Genomic DNA, 24,395 nt, shown 5'->3' on the forward strand with positions numbered 1-24,395 from the left:
ATTGTAAAAGGGGATGAATGTATCATAAATAATTCGCTTTTATAGAGGGTAGTGGATGCATGTTTAGCAATGCGATGAGGCCAGTGCACTTTGCAAGACTTGCGCTGCAGAGAGCCTCCGCAGATCCCACGACCTGTTGCTGACAAGCCGGGAAAAGGCGAGGGAGAGGGGGAGCCGCTCGGGAGACACAGAGGGTACTGCCTTGGAGACGACAGCCTGGGTTTCTTCGCGCAGGAAATCATGCAGTTTGCAATCTGGCTGGTTGGACTAACGTGTCATCTGTCAGCTCTGGTCCGGGACACTTTGCAAAACCGATTGCATCCGAAACAAGGTACAGTTTTGTGTTGATTTATGTGTTTAGAGCGCACGGTGAAGATGTTTGAGCTTGTGCGTTAGAGACTGATGCAGGCTGCAGCACAAATGACAGTGAAGCATTACTTTTAATACATACTACTTTTTTTCCCTCTGTACTCTCACTTTGTTTAACTTCTTGCAGAAAGCTTCATCAAACAGCTGTCATCGTATGAAATCATCACCCCACTCCGCGTAAATGACTTCGGAGAATCCTTCCCCCATAAATTGCACTACAGAAGGAGACGGAGAAGTGTAAATGATGACCTGTCGGGCTTACGGGTTCACTACAGGATTGATGCATTTGGGGAGCGCTTTCATCTCAATCTGACTGCAGACTCTAGCTTCATCGCTCCCTCTTACACAGTGACACACTTGGGAGCGGAACACAGCAACGCCACGGACTCCCACTCCATTGACCCGAGCGATATGCGACACTGCTTTTTCCGCGGACACGTCAACGCCAGAAGCGAGTACCCGGCAGTCTTCAGTCTGTGCACTGGCCTTGTGAGTATATGTTTTTTAACTTCTGCATACTTCAGCCCAACATTGCAGACATGCCTCCACGCTTTCTCCACTTTTGACCGGTTGCATCCTTGCATTTGAAGTGAAGTGTGAACCAAGTGTTGCTCTGAGCTGGAGGGCATCTAGTCCTGTATCTCAGGGTCTGTGAGGTGATGCTGTCAGGCATCAGGGTGGTGAAGGATAACAGATTGGGGCCAGTGTGGCAACAAATATCCTCTACACTGTGCTCAAGTGCTATTGAGCAAGACATGTTAAAATCCTAATCAGTTGAGTGTAGGTCTGTGGTTGTAAATTCTGCAGCACTTGCAACTATTTTGATGCAGCAGGAGTAATCTGAGCCTTTGCATAACAGTGCTGCAACAACTGATTTGTTAATACATAGTAATAGTACTTTGTTTTATTCAATAACTTTTTGTTTTGGACTTAACATGCCATGTCACCCTAAAGGATTTTTCAATCAATCACATTTAGTTATATAGGATCACATCATAACAAAAGTTATCGCATGACACTTTACATTTAGTGCTGGTCTAAACCAATTTACAGAAACCCAACAGAATCCTCCAGGAGCAAACCATAAAGACCCAAACAGCAACTGGCAACCAAAATCATCTACTGATTTAAAATGTTTAATAACTTTTGAACCACTAATCCTATCAAAATATGCAAATAATTGTTGTAAAATGCTGTTTGTCATCTTTTCATGGTCATCAGATATGACCCATTTGGATGTTCACAGGCTCCATAGTGAACATGGAAACGCCATCATCTTCTACAACATTGATTCACCAGTAAAACTCAAGGAGTTTGATAAATGACAGTGGATAGATGCTTATTTTTGTGTTCAGTTATTGATATTTTCACTTAAAAATCACTTTTTTCAGTTTCCTTCATTTTTTAACACAATAACCCTCAACTTAAATCTGAGCTTCCATGAACATCTACTTGATCAGTTAATTAAATACAGGAAAATACATGATTTTCACTGAAAAAACATAAAATACAGATGATAATATTGTAATAGATGGTGATAAATCATTTAAGAAAGATTAAATTTAGAGGAAAATTAATTTGGGAACTGCCACAAAAGTAGCACTGGGTCTTTATGAATTAATGACTAATGGCATCAAAAATCATCAACATATCACATTGATGCCAGTTTTCATAAATTATACACTAAATGAGGTATACTCATAAGATGTTAAAGCCTTAAGAAGGTGTTTTTTTTTTTTTGAGTTGTCCTTTATTATATCCTTCAGATCTTATGTGGTTTTAATGGAGTTATTGGGTAATAATGAGTTTACAGCCCACCATATGAAGGTCCTGATGCCCAGGCCATTTAGTTTGCTGACTCCTGTGTGAGAGAATCTGATAAGTGCTGAAAGGGATGACTTCATGGGTCACATAAGGTTACCAGTCCAGGGGCAGGGGGTTGACCCCAGTCGCGCCAGCTAGATTCTGGCCTGGACTTTGATGGGGGTGTTTGGCTGGACAGGGCAGAGGACCATACCCTTGGAGTCTCCTGTCTTGTCACAGCCCCTATCAGTGACTAAATCCTTATTTTAGATAGGTGCACCGTGTACAGCACCAGGATAGCATGTTACAGAATAAGCAACAGCTGTACTTTGAGGTGTTTTTAACTGGAACATTAACAATGTGATTGTTCTTCATTTGCAAACCAGCATGATGATTTAAATTCTTTGTGTAATATCACTTTTCAGACAATCCCCATTCAGTTTACATTTGAAGCAGTGAGATTTTTGTCCAAGAAGATTGTTTTTTTTATGTATGTACAGCCATTTAAAACATGGAGTATGGTGAACTTATCAGGGTAATAAGCCTTTAATTGCCCCTCTGCCCAACTTTGATGTACGACTCGCTTATCCAAACATGTTTGCATCCTTTTTCAAGCAATCTTTGTTGGTTATCCGCATCATCACTCACTGAGAATGACAGCACAATGGAGACAACCCCAGAGGCTATTGGGTCATAAATGTGTCCGTATATGATCACTGGGGCTTAATGGCCAGGCACATTTTGTTGGGATGAGGTCATTAAGGAATAATTAAACCCTAAAACAAAAGGGTCATTCTAGGAAAAGCAGGTTCCTTTTTTGTCCCGAGTTGCTCAAACCCATCCCCAGGGGGTTTTTGGGATGGGGTGGGTAGGGGTTGAGGAGCTTTTGGCCTTTTCAAAGTGAGCTGTGACAGAGAGAAAAGAGGAGAACCACTGTGAAGAGTAGAAGAGGAAGGAGACAACTGCCAATGGTCGTTGTGAGAAACTTAAGCATTGCTCACACCGTGGGAAATGTTAGTTCCTAAGGAGGATCATGCTCCTGGTGAAAATAATAGAAGTGTGTGGTGAGTCAACCTGTCCTGAGAAATGAGGTTATCTTCATTCCAGTACTAAGCAATACAGCTCTGTGTAAAGATCAGCCTCATAATGCTTTTATGTCCGGTTTAACTTTAGAGATTGAGTGCAACCGTGCATGGCACTTTTGGATGACTCAACAGAAAGTGTCTTTGTGGGATTTAATAAAATAGATTCGTGCCAACAGTCATTCCAACCATGTCTTGAGCATCACCTCCCTTCAAATAGGCGTCTCTCAGTTGTAAGGTCCAGTTCAGCGCCCACTGATGAACAGTAACTTTTGTGTCTGTCCAAACCTTTGCCAGATTTGCTGCTGAGCTAATGCTGGGAAATCCTGAAACTCTGCCCCTTCCTTTGACTAAACAGAGCATTTGTCTGTTCAGCCTTTTGATAATACCACATGAGAACTTTGGAAAGACTCATCCGTAATTATCTAATTAAACTAAACTCAGCAGGTAGTGATAATCATGTTTGTTACACTTTAATGATCTTACATTTTGTCCCGATCACTCAGCAGTACCTACAACATGATCATAACATTCTGAAATTTCATTTGAACAGTTGCTAAAACTAGCCTCATCATGTGATTATTTTAACTGCTGCTTCCGAGGTGGGTGTACCAGTTTCTTACCATAATCCAAACCTATGGAATTTGTTTTTCAGTGTATGATGGAAAAGTGATCCAAGAAGGCTGTTTAGCTGGGTTTTACTCAACTTATGGGGGGTTACTGGAGAGGAAATATGTGTTAAAATGACTGAATATATGTGTTTTATTTTGTGTATGTATGTATGCACTATCACACAGGATATATTTTTTTTTCCATTTCCTCAGGATTTACAGCATCACTGGACTCCAACAATGCTGACTCAGACATAACCATTAACTATAAGAATTTGAAAGATATGACACTCCCTATATAAGGTTGCCCAAAAAAGTTGGAATACAATATTTTACCTCTTCCCATGCAGTGATTGTGACATTGTGATTTATTCTTGATAGATAAAGTGTAACTGAGACTCAGTATGTAATCATTACACCAGGTCAGTGAGTACATACTGGATTACTGATGTGTATAAATAGGAATAAAAAGAGGAGTGTGCTCCAAAACAAAATTATTCCAACTTTATGGGCAACAATGTTTATTATGTGTCGTTTGTCATTTTGTCAGTTGTCACATATTTTCTTGCTTGTACTACGGGCATGGTAACACTACAGTACAGCATTTGTATCTGTACTCAGTTTGGAGTTTTAAACCTCCCAGGGCTTATTGTCAGAGATGAAGTTGTGTCTATTCAGTCTTGTTTTTATAAGCTAGTCATTACACTTCAGATCTGAACACATGTAGCACTCAAAGCCTGTAGAGCTTTCAAAGAAGTATTGTGTATATGTGGAAGTCTACTAATCCTTCACCCTTTGAAAGATGGGAAGGAAATGTACACATGTAGTTGGTACATGTTTTCCATATCCGATTTACATGTTTTCCACTGTCAAACATCCGTTACTTGTTCGGACAGTTATGGAATAACGCTGCCCAGAAGACAACATTCCGGGGTCCAATATCCTGTTTAAGTGTGCGCACAAAATTACCATACAAACACCATTGTGCCTCATGGCTGAGCGAGCTAAGAAGCTTTACAAGGGACTGAACCACCAAATCAATATTAGCATTCCTCTGTCAGTGACTCTGTCTGTGTACGATGATGTCACTTCTCCCAGTGTCAGGCTTTGAGGGGAAACACTTTATCACTGTGTAATAATAATTATGAATAATGTGCATCAAAAAGTGTATAAAATCGGTTTGTCTTTGATTCAGTAATGGCTGAATCAGCATGTTCTTTTCATGTGTGCCTGTAAAAGTAGAGCTTATATAGCATGTTCAAAAGAATGGAACTTGTGTGCACAGTGATGCCTGAGGGCAATGCTGAATGACTGCAGTGAAATTACACAACCGTGTAAAGAATACAGCATGCGCATATGCACGTGCCATTTCAGTGACATTTTCTTCTGTGATAGATTGGGACCTTTACAACACAACATGGAGAGTACTTCTTGGAGCCACTTTTGAATACTGTGGGGGAGGAATATGACGAAGAGCACAACAAACCTCATCTTCTGTATCGACATGAGAGACAGGGGAACGTCTCCAGTATGGACACCAACACAAAGCCCTGTACTGCCTCAGGTAACAGACTACAGACTAACTATACTAACTGTAACCACTGTCTGTCTGACTTTCACCCACAAACACTTACCTTTTCATGACCTGAATTCACTCTCTTAGCTATGGCAATAAAAGCTGCCTTAAAATATAAATTGTAGTTAGTCACGATCTTTGGCTCTCAGCTTTCCCAAAAGATTTCAGTCTTGATTAAGGGGTGCTATTGAAATCTCCTCAACTTAATTAAGCATAACTCTCTCCAGCACTGCCTGGTGGTTTCACTCACGTTCTGCTGGAGCATTCAATTGCAGGTCTGTGGCAGGAGCTCAGAGGAAAGGAATAATTACTTTGTAGTTTGGAGCTGTGAAGAAAAGAAGTGAAGAGGTTTTTTTATGGTTGAGGCCTTTGGGTGGTGGAGAGGCCCTCAAGAGAAAACAGGGTGACCGGGTGGAGTTCACAGTGATGGAGAGCCTTAGCGTTGTCCTTGCAGGGAGCTCTGTGGGTGGCCTTTGTTGTGTGATGCTATAAATCTTTTATGTGCGGACTGCTTGATTTGCTTGTTGTCTGAACCCAACCATTGTCACTTGGTGGTGGCCATTATGTACGGCGGTCTTTTAAAGGACTGGGACTGACCTGATGGGCCAGGCCAATACCTCCTTAATATGCTTTGTCCTTTCACTCATTAAGTATGTATGTCATGAACAGAAGCTGAAAAATATGGGGCGACTCTTAGGCCCCTCTCTGGGGTACTAAAGGTTTTGTGAATGACTTTTACTTTGCGATTATCCTTTAGTATCACCATCCAGTTGTATAATATGTTTGAGCAGCTTATCTTAGACTGCACTTGAATTCAGTACCTCCTGATGTTTTATCTTCTAACTGGAACACACCAATATGTTCCTTGTGTATTCCTTGAAACTGTGCTCAGATAGAAAGATGCACATATGGACAAGACACCTATAGCTTCATCAAAGACCAGTAGGTAAACAATAAGCAGAGGGATTAAAAGAAACTGTAGGTCTGGGTTAGGACTATAAGGTGTCCCAGGCTGCGGCTCCTTATCCTTATCAGATCGGCCCCTCTCCAGATTCAGCGATAAAAGGGCTCTTTGAAGGCCAAACTGAGCCAAGACTAACAGGTCCCCTGCCTTTTTATGGGAAGGAGTGCGGTACACGCTGCTACTAGTAGATATAAACACTGTTCTGTGCGTGTCATCCTACTTGCAGAACACACGGCACTGTCGCTCCTGGTCTGGGATTTGGACATTAAACCTGTTCATTGTCGTGTTTGACATTTGAATCTAGTGATAAAGACATGTATTTACTATGGTCTTGTGTCTGTAGTTCTTCCCTCCTCGGTACCCCAGTCTACACCACATATGCTGCAGTTTTGTATGTGTTTCTCTGAAACCTCCTCAGTCACTTTTTGTTTCTCATAAGACGAAAACTGTGTCTAAATTTGGGGTACCTATAACTTCACCCTGATCACTGAGGGAGAAAAAAAGTGCTGACACATGCAGGACCACCAAGTAGGATCTTTGTCAGCTGATAATTAAGACAGGAGGAGGAGGAGCCTTTTAGGAACCTTAGCACTAAATCTGTATGTTTACATTGGTGACAGGCCTCACGCAGTAGAATTTCTAAAGATGTTTCACATTTCTTAGCAGCAGTAGCAATGGATCACCTTCAGCGGAAGAGGTGATTCAGGGACAGAAACAACTGTTTTGTCTAGATCAGATTATTTCATTTACCAGTTTAGTGCATTTCAGTCTTCAGTTTAAGATAAGAAACAAAAGTTTCTGATTTATTTCCTCACATAAATGACAGAGTGCACAATCTGTGGTGTTAGCAGGGGGTAGATTCCTTTCCAGGCATCTCCTTTATAAAAAGCTTTAAAAACACATTGTCACGGGTCAGTCATCTTATGGCCCTTTTTCTTTTTTCACTTTGTGTTTCTCTGAAGAGGGCTCTTGTATTAAATCAAATTGGGAGCTGGACCTTGAGTGCTGAGAGGTTTGGCAGATTTGGGACTTTGAAGAGGCTTGGAGGTTTAGAGGGCATGTAGGTCTGAAACACGCTGGCTAGCTCAGTTCATCCAAACACATGGGAATAACATATGGCTAACAAGGCCTACAATCTGTTAGCCAGACAGCTTTTTTCCTTTCTATACAGATATTGTTTTGTAGGGCCTATTTATTTATGCACTGTGGTGATTATTATTCTTCATCTGCCTTTCTCTTTGTTGTGCCTAGAATGAAAACATATTTCTGAACAGTACAAAGATGAAACAAGCTGCAAGCTATCTAGCAAAGCTCCGGAAAACAAAATGTATATCCCCAGAAAGATACCACTGGTGAGATAATCTTTTCCCTCAGATATGATGTCTCAGAATACTGCCATTAGTGTTGTACAGACAGTACCAGATCGACAACAGGGAGTTTTCTATTTAGGCAGTTAGAGTTTCCACAGTTTGTACAGTCTCAACGCACTTCTGCAAGATGTGCTGAAAGGAGAGGAACGATATGTTTCCACGTATATGAACTTAACAAAGATGGAGTTTTGTTTTCAAATTTGCACTTGTCGCCTCTGACACGTACAAATACTTGACTTTTACACATGTGCCGTCACTACCTGTGAAGTGTCAGAAGCAGAAGTGCAATGACAAGGGCTTTTAAAGTGTTAGCTTAATGGAAAATGAAGTTTTGTTATTTCAGCAGTCATGACATGGCCTTATACCTGTCATCAGCTGCTTTTCTTCACTGTGTGTGTTCACGAGCTGTGGTAAAACACCACATGTGTCCTTGGTCCAAAATGTAAGATTCTTCAACTATAACTGCACCATGATATAATTGGAATAACTCTAAAAGGTAATCAAATGCAAGAAATTATTTGACCCTTTTACAGCTGTACAAGTATTGAGTCTGTGTCAGCAAACCTGGGTGGCTTCTCTGTTTAGAATACCTCTAGAGTAGATAGATGTTGAGTAGGTGATTAATGTTTTAACGTCACACAGTGCCTTGTTGTGCCTGGTTCTGGCTTTTAAAAGCCTCCGGGAAGAAGCTTACTGGGCTCAAATCACAACACAGCCCCGACCTTTAATGACACATTCTACGGGGTATCTGTCTCTGAGCTTGCATGTGAATCCCTGTGTCGCCCTTCGATTGAGATAGTCACAAGGATGAGGGTGGCTAGATAGGGGCAGATTCTTCCCTCCTTCTCTTCCCTTTTCTTTCTGAAATCCATGTGAAGACAAGCAAGACATGAAGCGAAGGAAGAAGAATTGTACAGTATCTATTTCTCACAGTTGTTGGCTGGATTAAAAGCAGTGAACTGAATATGAATGGCTTGACAGCAAACAGTGGCAGTTGAAAACCCAAATACCAATGTTGCAGTGTCAGCTGGTGGGTGTTTCAGCCGCTTTCTTGGTTTGATGGCCAACTGAGGGCAGCTGGGACAGCAAAGTGACAGTCTTTGATGCTGCAATACTTGGCACACATGGCATCTGTGCCCCCTGACCCTCAACACAATCATTATATAGGATTCCCCCCTTGGTGCCCACTGTGTATACATGGTAGTTCAAATGCTACCATCAGGTTTTTGGTCAATGGGTTCATTTACATGGAAAAATGCCCTCCCCCGCCTGGGGTTTGAACTAGCCGACTTGAATCACTGCCCGCTTTCCCTTTGCTCTTTCATGTATGTGAATAGGAGCACTTGTTGATTGTGACCTCACTTCCCTCTTTGTTTGGAGTCACTCACTGGACAGATAGATGTGACCTTGAGTTTTTTTCTCCAAGAGGTGCGTGGTTACTATTATTTAGGATGTAGTAGATGTGGAACTATGTACGCAGTAAAGCCTTTGTTTTCCTCTCCCTCTGGCTCTTGACAGGGGTCAGAAAAAGGTGGTCAGTCATGGTGTGACGGACGGCAGATGATCACTCAGACAACCTTTCTCACCTTCAGGGTCTGGCTTTAGATGGTGTGCAGCTTCTGAATGTCAGTTGGCTCCAAAAGGCTTAGGCTTGCCCTGTGCCCTCACATCCCCTGAACAGGACTAACTCCATTCCCCCATTCCAGGAAGCTCCTATTGTTTCTGGCCAAAAAAGTTTGCTTTTGGATTTTTTTTTTGTGTGAATGCATAGTTGTTTATCTGTGTCTTAGTGAAAGCGCCTGCTTCCATCAGGACTGCTTGTCAACCTCCTGGCCTGTCAGTGGACGGCACCTGCTGAGAAATGGGAACTGCACAGCGAGCAGCACAGGCAGACAGAGAATTCCCCATCTTTCTTAGTATGTTTCAGCAGTCCTGGCCTGTATTACATGTGTCAGTCTTGCTCTAGAGCTTGGCAGAAGCTAGACTTTTTTCATCTTACACCTGCTTTTCTGAAGTAGCTCTCTCATATGTTGCCATTAAATTGACTCCACAATAACAAAAGTTTGAATTTCTTTTTTTGTATTCATTTGATATTATCTTCCGAAGAGTATGTTTTTCTCATGTGAATTGTCAGTAAAAATTTTGGAATTGAATTTCACACACAGCTAATCTTGTCCATTTCCTTCATTGTTATCTGATTTTAAGAAAACAGATACTCTTTGCAGGTCTGGACAGGGTTGGGCAGCTATAGACAGTCTATAACTTTAATAGCTGCCATGTGTCTGCCTGCCCTGAGGCCTTAGCCCTATTGAACCCAATGTGTTGTGTTGTCTCGGGAGTTCCCGTGACAGATTCCAGCTGGGGCTATTTTCTGCCACTGTCTACTGTCTGGGCATTTTACGCAGCAGGGGCTGATTGGAAAGGCTAAAGCAGCTTGAGTGACAGTGACTCAGTGCACAGTGGCTTGGAGACAGTCAGAGGTGAGAGGGGGTGACAGGTGAGCGACAGTTTCCCACTGAGGTGGACTGGGTAGACACTGCTGAAAGCTGGCCGGTGAAATATCACTGTCATTGCCTTCAGGCCCTGCTGTTCATCATCTAAGAAACCAAACATAAGCTATTTGTTTTGGGAGCTTTCAAAGTTGTTTGCAATTTATAAAACTATGAGACATGCACTGATCTAATCCATACAGGCTGGGTTGGTTTAGTGTAATTATCACTCCTCCAGCCTGACTGAAATTGTCATTATCTTTTGCTGAACAAATCTATAATCTAATTAGTGTATTTTTTTTCTTTTCTTATAATAGTTGCATATGCAGCTCATAATTAAAATAATATGGTTTACTGGTAACTTGAACCTCACATAATATTCCATTGCTTGTAACATTGTACTAATCAAATTATTGTTTAGATCTGAAACAGAAACATTTTTTCATCAAAGTTGTTACAAGTTGAACAAGTCCAGTTGTGTGATTAAATTATGTTTCCAGATGTCAGCAATTAACATGTGAACGCAATGCTGTTATATGAGGCCGACCAGGGGATCCTAGTTGTGATAAAGTAGAATTATCCCGTTAAACTCCCCTCCTCATGTTTTCATTAGAAGCTGATGTCAGATGCCATGTTAATTGTTGTTTGTAGGATGCTTTACAGCAGGTTTCTCACCTTAACTGAGCATTATCAGCAGGGCGCTTATGCAACCGAAGGGTAGAACCTGCAACAATAAAACTAGATGAATTAGGTGACTTTAAGCATTGGCTCAACCTTCTCTTTAAAACATGTTTTTTTTAAATAATTGGTAAACTCCAAAATCACTTAAGCTGCCAGACACCTGCTGTCATAAAATGTAATTAAGGAACATAAAATATAGAGTTAACAAGAAGGTAGTATTTAGTTTTTAGGTCCAAGTTGATTGCTGCTTAAGTTTTTGGTATTTCTTTCATTACTATCCAGAAAATTTAATCCACACTGTTTTTTTATTTATTTATTTAATTACTTTCTTTTGCTTGACACTGTTTACCAAAACACTTAAATGTAGCGAATAAATATGGCTAATTTCAGAGGCACACAGTCACTGCGTCTTGATAATCATGTGAAATTTAGTGAGTGAGTGAGTGAGTGAGTGAGATTTTATCAAAGATGAACGAGTCAAAATAACCAGTTTAGGCCAGCTGATGCAAATTTTTCTTGAGCCTTGTCAATGTCAAACAATAAGTTAAAAATGGTGTAACTTTTTTATACATGCAGTCTGTGCTTTCAGATCATAATAACCATTAATCATCATTGAGCTATATTTGTATTTCATTTTATGTACATTTATTTGACAGGGACATACATACATATACATATAGGTGCTGTTATATTAAAAATATCGAACAGGCGCAATATAAATAGGGCTTGTAGCTGATATGCAGACTATGTCTCTTTTAGGTTTTTAATAAACAACATTAAAGTAAATGAAGACTAATATGAACGAACACCATAAATTCAGCAAAAACTAAATGTTCGACACAGTACACATTATTCGACTCAGATCAACAACCAGTTAAAAGATGGCGTAAGTTAAGGAAACAGAAATAACCCCAAAAAACCCAGAAGAAAAACAAATGATGCATGTTTGATCTTTAAATCTGATGAAGCCCATCAGTGTGAACCTAAGAGGAAAAAATACTTCCGCCCCCTGACCATCATTAAGACCTCAGATCCATAGGAGAGTGTTTTTTCTCCTTTGAGGAGGTCCTCCAAACACATTCTTCAGCTGGCAACCATGCCGTCTTTGGACTGAAAATAACAACTGAACTCTAAGAGCTCTGCCAGCGAACAAAGTCCATGTAGTCCATCAGTCTCCCAATGAGGTCAAAAGCCATGCCACTTGATTTTTAAAGGGCTTCTTCAGCAGCAACAATTAGCTGCCCTAAATTTCTCCCTGTCTCGCCACAGAATTGCACTTAATTATGCCTATGTCTGCAGGAGTTTCAACAGTTTTTTCTCTTTTTTGGTTTCCACTGTGAGTTATGCTACAAGACCTAAAGTGTTTGACTTCACAAAGAATCAAGGCACTACCTATACCCAATGTAAGGCATACTGTCTATTTAATTGGCGCCCGGGGAATAGGGCACTGTAAATCTCAGCAGGCCATTCTAAAAGAATGTTAATTAGTTCAACAATGAAATGTGCGTTGCCCATTATAAAGCTTCTGACATTGATACTTTTGACAGAGAAGCGAAGGAAAGTCAAAGAGCAGTTCTTTGATGTACACTGAAATCTAAGTGAGATCATTTGGACTGAGTGTACATGAATGTCCTCATTAAAGATTATATACAAGATCTGACAGTTTTCCATACTCTTATGTTATGTACAAATGTAAATACGTGTGTGCAAATGTAAGCAAGTAAAACAGGATTCAAACAGAACTGAAATCTTGGCAGAGGTACTTTGTTTAGTTTTATAACTATTCAGTCATAATGTGTTCAATGCGCATGGTGTGCACTGAACTTGTTATTGAGTGAGTAAATAAACATTTTTCTTTTGCCACAATTATAAAAAGTTTTTTCAAGTTTATGAGTCAAATAGGCATTAGAGCAGAAAAGTGATTGTGATGTGTGTCTATTTCAGTTGTGTGCATACTGTAGCCAACCATATTACAACATTTATTAAAGCTCATGCAGTGTTTTTATTGTTCACTGTTATGAAAAACTGTTGTAGTTTAGTTTTATAGGCTCATGCTCGTACAATACTTAGCAGGATTAAAAGAATGTAGTATATCACATTTTAAGGACTGGCATTTATCATGGTAAATTCAGACATTTATTATTCAGTGCCCCTTGATTGATGCATGTGTCCTTGTCCAGCTGTTTAGAGTGGTCACCTCTGTCTTCTCATAGTGTAAGTAGCAGCTCACTACCTAGCGAGAGGCGGATTTGAAGTAAGGCGATTTGGAAAAGGTTGTGTGTGGCTAATCTGCACTGATTCGAAGGCTATTATAACAGAGACCATATTTCCACTTTTGCCTTCTATTCTTTTTTTCATCTCACATTTGCTTGCTCTCTGAGACTTAGCAGCAGTTTCTCGATGTAGGTGCTCCTCTGCGCTTTGATAATCCCTTTGATGTCAGACTGTCTGTGGTGATGAGTCTGTTTAAGGGGTTTAGTGTAGGGTTTGGCCTCAGAGAGATTTTTCCTGGAAAATACAAAGCTCTGTTCTGGCCCAGCTGCCCAGGCTGTGTGTATGGGTATAGACGGGTTTGGCAGTGACTTGGATGTTCACGCTGGCATAGAGCTGGGCCTCACGGCGGCAAAGGGATATGTGCCATTGTGCCAGGGAGTCACGCTCCGCCTCGCGTGCCTGCTGGGGGCATCGCTTGAATAATCTTGGAGTGCTCAATGAGTTGTCTTTCTGTTTTTTCTTTCTCTGACCTAACAGTTACACACAATCTCTCTCTGTCTTACACTCTGGAAAGATTGAGTGTTCGGGAGACAATGAAACATTTCACTGTAATCGGGTTACCCAAAGTGAGGAGGTTGACTATGATGATGGACTCCAAATTAGGCGTGGCTTGTAAACACTGAAAGTCATATAAGGTTTAATGGGTGTCATTTTATGCTATTTGATTTGATTTATTGTTTTATTTAATTTAACCAGGTAAGTTAGTTGAGAACTGATTCTAATTTTCAGTAATGACCTGGACATAGAGACGAACAACCAATCGCTCTCACATTCACACCTATGGGAAATTTAGATTAACCGTGCATGTCTTTGGATGGTGGGAGGAAGCCATAGCACCTGGAGAGAACCCACACAAACTCCACACAGAAAGGTTCCTGGTGTTGGAAATGAACTCAAGACTCAGGACTCAGGCCCTTCTTGCTGTGAGGTGACAGTGCTAACCACTGCACCTCCATGCTGCCCAATTCTGGTTATAATATGACATAAATTATAATGCTAGTTTATGTAAAATGTTAATTTTTTAGGTTGATGCATGCCTCCTTAGAAACTGCACATGACACTGCACATGGCCAAAACATTTTACATGTGGATCCATGATTAAATTAAGATAAATTACTCTCAAAGACCTAAACAAGCATTGACCACAAACATCCAATGATTTAAACTGTTAAATAATGTTTGAACTGCTAATCCTATCAATATATGTAAATAATTCAGGTAAAATACAGTTTGTCAGCTTTTCATTGTCATCAAATATAACCCATTTGGACGTTCAGAGAGTCCTTAGTGAACACAGAGACACTGTCATTTGCTACATTGACTCACCAGTGAAACCCATGTAGTCTGATAAATAACAGTGGTTGTACTTGTTTTTATATTTAGTTAATGATATATTTTGCTGAAAAAAAGTGGCTTTTTCTTCAGTTTAATCTGTTTTTACATTGGAAAAATTAAATGTGCAGAAAAAAATTATTTGGAAGTCACCACCAAAATTCTTCCAGGTCTTTAAGGGTTAAGGGTGTGAACTATTTTCTTCCATTTTTTGTTTGCAGACTTTTCAGTCAATCTTCCTGCTACATTTATCTGGTACTTTGTTCAAAATGTACTCAAATCTTCCCTCCCTGAGCTACTAGATGGCAGAAATTACTGTAAGCAATTTTTTTGCACAGCATCACATGTGGCTATGCATCCATGGAAATCTTGGAAAGCACAATAATCTCTGTGTTTATAGTTATTCCTCAAAGGATTGGCATCGACAAAAAAATGTTGTGGGAACCTGTCCAGTATTGTAAAATCTTGTAATTGTGATTAAACATTCTGAATTGCAGTGGAGTACATACTTGAAGTGCTCATCTCTATCTTGATTGATGAAGATTTTTCTTGACAAAGATTCATCACTTTGTTTTCCTAACATACTCTGCAGCTGTGGGGGGAAACACAAAGAATCTTTACCAAGAAGGCCAGGCCTGTTCCCCCTCATGTTCCCCATTTCAGCGTCTCCTTTTCTGAGCTGTCAGGCTTCATCCCTGTAGACTGATATAAGATGTACTGTACGAGTAATTAACTCTGCCTCGACCTTAACCTCCACATATTCCTGTTTTTCTTTCCTCCAATGAAACAAGCTTTATAGACTCTCCTAGTCTGTCTCTGCCTCTGTCTCCCTCTTTTAACTTCACTCTGTCATGGTGAAGGAATCTATCACTCATAGCCAGCTCAACACGTGCAGTTCAGCTGAGAGTATGCACAATATATGGCTGTTGTCCTGTTTTTTTCCACATCTGATCCTCCTGCTGAAGGTATTCTCCACCAGTCTATGAAGAATCAGTTATTTCTTTGTACTTACATGATTGCCAACATTTTGTGTAATATGTTGCCTGGGGTCAGACAGATGGGATAATTTGTAGAATTGTATATCCTCTCATGGCCTGGTCACTGTGAGTCAAAGAATATTATGGGATTTCTGTTTGTGTGGTTTGCACAGATTGTCTGACCTAAAAATGCTCAAAGCTCAACAGTGACCCTGAGTCTCTTGGTACAACTGTGTCCCTGTGCAGTGGAATGACACAGTCATTTTGTGCCGTAGAAGTACTGTGTATTTCTGTTATGTCATAGGAATTCAGCTAAGCTAAAACCCTTGGGTCTTAACTGTATATGCCATGCTCTCATTTCATGCCTACATTAACATTATGTGATGAAATGTGGTGTTTTATCGTCATGTTCTGGGTTGTAAACTCTTATCCCTACCATATCATCACTTCAAATCATTTTCTCTTTTTTGAAACAGCGGACTCCAAGAGGCCAGTTGCTAATGAGAGCAGAAGGAACATGGGAGAGGACCAGGACTTTCTCAGACACACACTAAATGAGCAAGTCATTAATGAAAAAAACTCCACCAGCACACATCCCAGATCCCTACGCAGACGCAAGCGCTTTCTCTCCTACCCCCGATATGTTGAACTGATGGTGACTGCGGATGCCAAAATGGTTCGCCACCATGGACGTAACCTAGAGCACTACATCCTAACAATCATGTCAGTAGTAAGTAAAATAATGTTTCTAAAAATTATTTTTTGTTTTACTATTGGAACTGTACGATTTTGGGTGCCTGTATTTTACTTGGGAACGTAGAACCTGGTTAAATGATTTTTTAAGGGATTTTCCCCTAATAGGCAATATGGGTCAATATTAACCAGGAAAAAAACAGCACTAAATGTAAATGCTGTGATCTAAATATGATGGACCACCTTAAAACCTATCTGTAATCTATGATACTATTAATAATATACAGCAGTGAAAGTAATTAATAGATAACATGTTTTATTTATTTATTTTTGGGTTTTTGTATGAATTTGTGTGAAATTCTTCAAAATGGTTAAATAATTGCAGCAGTTTATGATAATACATTATAAATGTAATCGTAACAAAATAAATGTAATAAAATAAGCACAAAAACACAATATTTTAATAGTAAAACCTCCAGATTTACACTGGAAAAAAAGTCTGTCTGCTACATAGTATATAAGACAAAGATTATCGAAAGTAATTTTATAGCTTTATCATGGGAAGATAAATATGTAGAGGAAAAGATCCCATTTTAGGTTTTCATTTATTCTATTCATTTATTATTTGTTTGATTTAACAGCAATGACAGAGGAAGAAAACATATTTCAGCAACATGTCACAGTGGTTTATTTATTATTTCCAAAGTTGTATGATTATATTATATATAATCATATATAATGATTGGATGTAGAAAAAGCTTAGTGTTTCTCTCTACTTCTATTTTACTGTTTGATTTTTTAGCTGTAAACCTAGATGTGACCTCAGTGTACTGCTGCATCAGCCAAGGCAGGCCTGTAAATTAGTTAAAACTGAGTCAGCACTTTGACCTCTTTACGAGTTGCATATCTGACTGGGAAAGCTTGTGGGTAATCAAGGCCAGAATTGACTGTCTCTGTCTGTGTAGAAAAAATATTAAACATGATGGGGGAGTTTCTGCGTCAAACCAGTCGGCTCAGGGTATTGAGCTGGGTGGGCCTTTGTCTGTTTCTGACCAGTCTGGGAAACAAAGGGATCGTGACACTCATTAACTTAAAAAGAAGTAATGATTGTCTGTGAAGTGTTAAGGTTGAGTACAGCAGATGTACCAGCTAGTTCTATTGTCAGGTTTAAAGTTTCAACATAAGTTTTGTTATTTTAAGTTCTTTCTTTCTTTACACTTAACTGTGACTTAGAAATCAATGGAGTCTGATGAATTGGAGATGATCCAAAGTGCCTTTCTGTTTTTGCCATAATGAAAAAGAGCACTTAAGGTCACCGATTCTAGGAAAGGCCTATTAAAAAGACAGAGAACCTCGTGGTATAGCACTTGTTTTTGGTTAATTCTTACACTAGATCATGCAGTAAGATACATTAGTGCAAAGCAAGATGTCCCGTGTCACAGTTAAGTACAATTAAGTCAAAGCCAGTCCATCCAAAGCCAGGCTTCTTGCTGAATAGGCATGGTCCACATTTTTCTGCCTCTAAGCTAAGACGAGCTAAATGTTTATAGTGGAGTAATGAGTTCCTGTCAGGAGGGTGCACGCGGCCTCAGGAGACTGGCCGACCGGGTCCACGAGAAAAAACACTACCGAGGGAATGCTTTGTTGTCCTCACAGAACTCTAGGTTTTCTGGATCCAAGTTTTGGTTTATTTTTTATTGCTGCGGTCTGTAGGGGAGATATAATTGGTTTTAATACCTTGTTGATTAAACTTACCCTGAAGGAGACATTTTTTTCCTTTTCACGACTTGACTGAACGGTTGCTATTTTGATTAAGCCAGGTGGAAGTCAACCAGAGAAAGGAATAGCAATGGTCAAGGCTTATTTTCTCCAAGTACTGAGTTAGCAGACCAGTTTTATACATGTAAACATCTCAGCTAAAATTTACTTGGAGGGTCAAATGAGTGGCCATTTTTGTCAAAAAAAAAAAAAAAGTTGTAAGAAATGCATAGAAAGGCATAGAACTGTGTTGAAATAATGCTAATACATTTGTGCACAGACTACTGATATTATTTGACAGTGGAAGCTATATTTTCAGAAATATTGGATTTTGAATAGCACGTATATGTGAAAACTTTTGCTGGTGGATGGACGTGACATTACCCATGATGATCTGGTCAGTACCAGTACTTTATTAGTAATAAATTTATATACTTACTATTACTAATTATCCTCTTATTCATAAATGTTAGTATTGTGGATCTAAAACAATAACAGCTTAACAAAAACACAAAATGTGGCAGTGGACGGATGTGACATGGTTGTTACAGATCCCATCATACTGATGCTCGGCAGCCATGTCACCGTTTCCAGAAATGATCCCTGTGCAAAAACTAGTATCAGAATTATTTATTGCATAGTTTATCATCATACTAAAGAGTAAATAACAATATAGAATTGTTATTTCTTTATAAAAATGCTTATTATTAGAAAACTGTTGATTTAAAAAGTGACATGTGACATTCTTAATGTAGGTATTCACGTAACATAAGCAGGATGGATCAGCACCATACTCCATATTGCAACCTGTAAAAATAAAACATATGATATGTAGTATATAATCTTGTAAGAAAAAATGTGGAATCGAAAAGAATAGAATATTTGTTTTTCAGGTAAATTCAGTTAAAATATAACTTGGCCATTTGTGACATGAAAATATAGCATTAACTGTGATGAAATTGGACATTTTTGACCTGAAAACATAGGTTATATGACCATCAACACGTTGCAACAGAACTGAAATCCTGTAAATTTGCAGAACTTGCATTTCCCAACACAAAGTTCGTTTGGGGATTCACTTATATTGATTTCTTATGCACAACGACATAAATAAGACCTCTAAGCAAATTTTAGCCGATCTGTATTGTGGTTCAGGTTAGCAGAGGTTTGCATTTTTTTGTCTGTGTTTGTCTTTGTTACAGGTAGCAGCGGTGTACAGGGACCCGAGTGTAGGAAACCTCATCAACATCATGATTGTCAAGCTAGTCGTCATCCACAATGAACAGGTGAGTGCGGGGTCTTAAACGCTACTGTATCCAGGTCTCTAATATGGCTGACGTCAGTGCAGGTGTCTCTTGCCTGGCCTTTTCTCTGTGGGGCCGGTTTGAAAGGACACTGCCTGCCTTGTCAGTCTCCAGTCTCCAGAGGGGTTTTCATTGGGAAAAAAACAAACGATACTATAGAAGCAGCTAGCCACCTGCAAATGAGATGTGACTGAAGAGGCTCACTGTGCTTTTCTTTGCCATTTAAATAGATTCTAGATTAGTTAAAAAATAAACATTTTTGGAGGCATGCTCATTTGAAAATGATTAGCTGGTTAAAGAAGTCTCTCTTAGCATTAGCATTATGCTACAGACCAGTGTTAGCTTACAAAGTATTTTTCACACCTCCCACATATTATAGTATTTTCCACAATTTTAGTACAAACTTTAAAAAATGTATTAATTCATTGCATGTGATATTTTCAAACTTAAACATGCTAGAATTTTGCTCCTCCAAGCAATATTTATGTTAAGCTAAATGAAGCTACAAAAAAACTAACATAAACTGAACTAAGCCAAGCTAAGATAAACTAAGCTTAATTAAGATAAGCTAAATCTCAGCTGACTGTTGTTCAATATTTGTCTTACAGAAAAATTCAAACATTAGTACAGTTGCAAAAAATGTGCAGTATATTCCCTTACATTATTCTGATTTTTACTAATTATTATAACACAGTATAAGAACCAAAACTTCACAAATACATTCTTGAATCCTTGTTTGTAAGGTCTGACAAGAATTAAATTACTGTAGTATTTGTCTATGTAGTTATTTCTAACTGCTAACACTTCAAGTTAGGGGTAAATAATATCCAAACACAAGTTTATGGAAGGCTGTAAAAGGGTCCCACATTTTACTTTGAGCTGCATTTTTAGTAAATGGTATGCTTTTACTGGATAAAAATATGAAAAATATGATGAAAAAAATATGGGAATAATACTCATCAAATGACGAATTCCAGAATTTGCTTTACACATCCTGTTTCAAAACATTTTTGTATTATGTAAACAGTGTAAGTGTTAATTTACTGTATGTATACTAGTTGATTGGTCACATCCATCCATTGGTGTTTCTCCCCCTGCAGGAAGGGCCCACAGTGAGCTTCAATGCTGCTACTACCCTCCACAACTTTTGTGTCTGGCAGCAGAGCCAAAACATTCAAGATGACAGCCATCCCTCTCACCACGACACTGCACTCCTCATCACCAGGTACGCACCTCCTCTTGTACGGCGGAATAATTCAAACTAGCAATCCTGTTTAGGCAGGGGTAACATTTTTGTGTGTTTCTACTTTTTTTCAGGGAAGACATCTGCCGTGCGAAAGATAAATGTGACACCTTAGGTAAACTTTCACCTTTCTCAATTCAGAAAATATCATTACAAGTCTCTTTCAATTAACTTTCCACTCTGTTTAACACAGCTCATAAACTGTGTAGTAATGAGTTTATGGCAAGCTGTCAGCTAATAATATTATAGTGACAGAGCAGAGTGGTAGAAGGGGGAGGAGGCCGGGAAGATGGAGGGAGTCGCTGGCGGTGCTAATCTCTCTTACGGAACAAAAGTTTTGATGGTTTAATCGCCTTTAACACTCAAGTGGCAGCTCTTTTTTTTTCAATAGCTCTGTGCCTGTATGTATTTATGCATTTCTGTGTGTGTCTGCATGTGTGTACGTGACCTCATAGGGCTTGCAGAGCTGGGGACCATGTGTGACCCATACCGGAGCTGCTCCATCAGTGAGGAAAATGGAATTAGTGCCTCCTTCACCATCGCTCATGAGCTGGGCCATGTGTAGGTTGCACTGCAGAACCTAGGACGAACCCCACCCCTACTCCAACATACACACTGGATATACACACACACATATCCTTTCATGGCCCCCCAACAGCCAGCCTTGACCAACAAAAGCCCTCTTATCAGCAGACATAGTGCACAGCAGACACAGGTGCAACACATAATAAAGTGAAAAACTTGACTTTTAATAACCTGCCATCTTATAATATTCTACTACACAGCTCAGGAAGTTAACCCTGTATTCATCAGCTCTATATTTAAGGAACAACACACTCATTTTAGCTTTGTATTTAGGGAACAACATACTAGTTCTGTAAAAAAAAAAAAAAAAAAAGTAGTTTCCATAAATATATTCAAGTTGCACACAGAGCGTGACCAGACATTACAAGGCTACATATCCTGCTAAGTATTAAGAAGCTCACATACTTCCATTGTCCACATATATTCTCTGAAAACTGATTAAACAACCTGAAGATGTCACAGTGCCATCACATGTAACTTGTGTGTAAGTCGGTAATAGGAGTGTTATCACAACACGCCTGTCTGCCAGAGAGTGTTTTGACAACAAGCAAATATTGTCACATGTGTGAAGGGAAGAATTGACTAGTACGTATAATCTGTGTCCAAATGACCAAGTCAAAACATTTGACTGTATCTCTCATAAGAGGCTGTGTTTATTCTAAACATCCATCTACTTACTGCTGCTTTTAGTTCAGCCCAGGTTGTTGCAATCCAGCAAGAATTATTGGCAATAGATCATTCTTATGCTTCTCAATTTTCCATTCTCTTATTCTGGTTGTTTTTTAATCTTAGGAAGTTCACTTTTTGTTATATTTAGTGAGGATGACAAGTATCCTTTTTCCTTCCCTGTTTTTTCTTCTCACACACTTCCCTCACAGTATAAATGTGAAAATGAGGGATTTTTCTTTTTTTCTTGCAGTTTGCCTGTTCCTTTGCGTTGGATATTAAAACGTACAGTTGTGAAACAAGCGGCTTGTGAGCCACTGGATAAGAATGAAAGATATTTTTCTACCTCCTCTGTCCCGCTCACACATTCTTCCAGTGGAGAGACCAGAGCAGACAGATGAACTAGTGTACAGCCCCTCTTCCCATCGGATCTTGTGTGGATCTGTTTATGCTAAAGTTCAAGCAGCTGGGGAGCCAGTTGGCTCTGCTTCTTGGCGTGGTTAATCGCTGCGTTCACAGACGTGAGCTCTCAAGAGTGTTTAGCACTCTGAGAGACCCAGTGTCAGGTAGTGAGACCCACTCAGGAGCATTGAAGATTAAAGAAAGATTTAGACTAATGGATATGAGGCCTTTCTCAGATGACCGCAAGGATGTATAATTACTGGTAGTCATCATGGGGATTTTCAGGCAAAGCAGTGCCACTTGATAGCCTTTCAAAGGTGACACATACATAAGGAGTTATCAACTTTGTCTGCAGATGATGCAAAAGGCTTTAAACCACTTAGATCACAAGTAATTCTCTCTGACATTTTGATATATCATTACATTCCATTGCAACAAAGATAGTTTTTGCTGAACATCTTAAAGAAGAAATATGGTCGAAAGACTACACCACTCAACTTCGCTGGTATTATTCACATAAACTTAGCAAGCTGGCATGGTGGATACTGTTACTGTACTTGTCAGATATGGTTTTTATTATTTTGTGGCACCATACATTTTTAGGAGTTAAGATGAATAATCCACTGACAATGTAGCTATCAGTTTTTGTAGATGGGGTTATGGAGGGATGTCTGCCTCCAGGGGTGTTGTCAGACACTGTTACTACAGACTGTGACTCTTAATTATGTGCACACAATCTGGAGGAAGTCAACCAGTTCATCATTGCTCCAGCACTACATCTAACTTAGTCTAACAGTTATTTATGGGTATTTCACCACAGAAATCTGTTTTTGTTTTGCTCAGACTTGTTTGTTTTGTTGAGAGCATCAACCTTAAGTAAGTAGACTGGGATTATACTATTTCTCGTAGAATGCTTATATTAAGTGCTGATTTGGCACTGTGCCTCTGGAAAAGGCTCTTTTATTGATCTGTCCCTTGAGGTTGAGACACAATAGTAGCTGATTTATAAGCTAATTATCCTAAAAGGCTCTTATCTCAGGGTTTAAGTAAAGTATTCTCATGGGTGGTCATAAATCATTATATATTTGGAGTGCAGTCCTCTAAATTAAACCCTTAGATAATTATAACAAAATATAAAAGCCAGTGCTTAGTCACTACAATATGTCACCCATTACTGCATCTCTTTCATATACCTTTGCATGAGCATATTGTATAGTATAGTTTTCAATACATTTTGAGTCAGGTTTGTTGTTGTCTGTAACAGACCAATAGCTTGATTAGTGTGTCGGGAGCTCATTATTGAGCCAGAGGCTTCATTATTCTGTGGGTGTTTGCCTTCAGGCCCTCGGCCCCTGTGGAGCGGGCCTCTTGCCAGCCTTGCCAGGTCTTATTGTATGATGGTATGAATTGACCCTCAGCCACAGCCCAGAGCTCAATGCTGGCCCACATCCTGTTGTAAACATCTCAGACTTCACACAGCTGTGTGGGTTCCTGTTTGGATGAGCGTCTTTGTGTTTTTATATACGTGTGCACATATGTCTGCATGCATTACATTTATGGGTATGTGGACTACACTATTCTGGACATGAGTAAGACAGCATGCTTTATTGGACTGCCAAAAGCAGGCACACGGGATGAATTCATTAAGTTGCAGATACCATGCTGCGTACTTAATTTTGCCCAGCTGTTCTGTTCTTCCCTATACAGCTCTTCTATTCTTGCCTTCTGTATCATTTTGTGATCAGTGCTGAGACAATGAGTCACTGAAGGGAATAGTTTTTCAACAGGAAATTTGATCATTGCTTAATTGTTTCACCCTCTCAACCAGTGCATGCATACATCTGCTGCTTTTTAAAATTTATATCTGCAAAAATGGGTTTTGGACTACAGGAGTACACATTTGAGCTGTTTTAGAATGTGCAATTATGATCATTGACCTCTCAATGTGGTTGTTGCTGCATTTTGTATGATGCTCAAAGGGAAAGATACTCATAGACATCACAGCCACTTGAGGTTTTCCTGAGGATTTCTAGGAGTTTGATAAACATTAGAAAGTTAAGCAGCGAGGGAAAAGTATGCAAAAAAAGACAAACAGAAAACAGAGTAGTGGAGGGAGTTGAGCAAAGTGTGTGGCTTTTCTCACATTTGTGTGTGGCAGTCAATGGGTGATCCCCCATTAAAATGTCTGAATGTAAATCTTGTGACATTTATTCCCT

At 39.5% G+C, this 24,395-nt stretch overlaps 1 protein-coding gene across 1 annotated transcript in view; it reads left to right on the top strand.

The window, feature by feature from the left end:
* The first annotated feature begins 219 nt into the window (after positions 1 to 219).
* Positions 220 to 24,395, top strand: part of LOC115421488 (A disintegrin and metalloproteinase with thrombospondin motifs 20) — an 85,380-nt gene continuing 61,204 nt past the window's right edge. The window contains exons 1-8 of the mRNA XM_030137393.1: positions 220 to 331; positions 497 to 858; positions 5,261 to 5,429; positions 16,005 to 16,258; positions 19,182 to 19,265; positions 20,384 to 20,508; positions 20,601 to 20,641; positions 20,982 to 21,087. Of these exons, the coding sequence (XP_029993253.1) occupies positions 241 to 331; positions 497 to 858; positions 5,261 to 5,429; positions 16,005 to 16,258; positions 19,182 to 19,265; positions 20,384 to 20,508; positions 20,601 to 20,641; positions 20,982 to 21,087 (1,232 nt within the window). The 5' untranslated portion in view covers positions 220 to 240. The remainder of the gene's footprint in view (positions 332 to 496; positions 859 to 5,260; positions 5,430 to 16,004; positions 16,259 to 19,181; positions 19,266 to 20,383; positions 20,509 to 20,600; positions 20,642 to 20,981; positions 21,088 to 24,395) is intronic.

The sequence above is a fragment of the Sphaeramia orbicularis genome, chromosome 6 (assembly GCF_902148855.1).
Source record: "Sphaeramia orbicularis chromosome 6, fSphaOr1.1, whole genome shotgun sequence".
NCBI lineage: Eukaryota > Metazoa > Chordata > Actinopteri > Kurtiformes > Apogonidae > Sphaeramia > Sphaeramia orbicularis.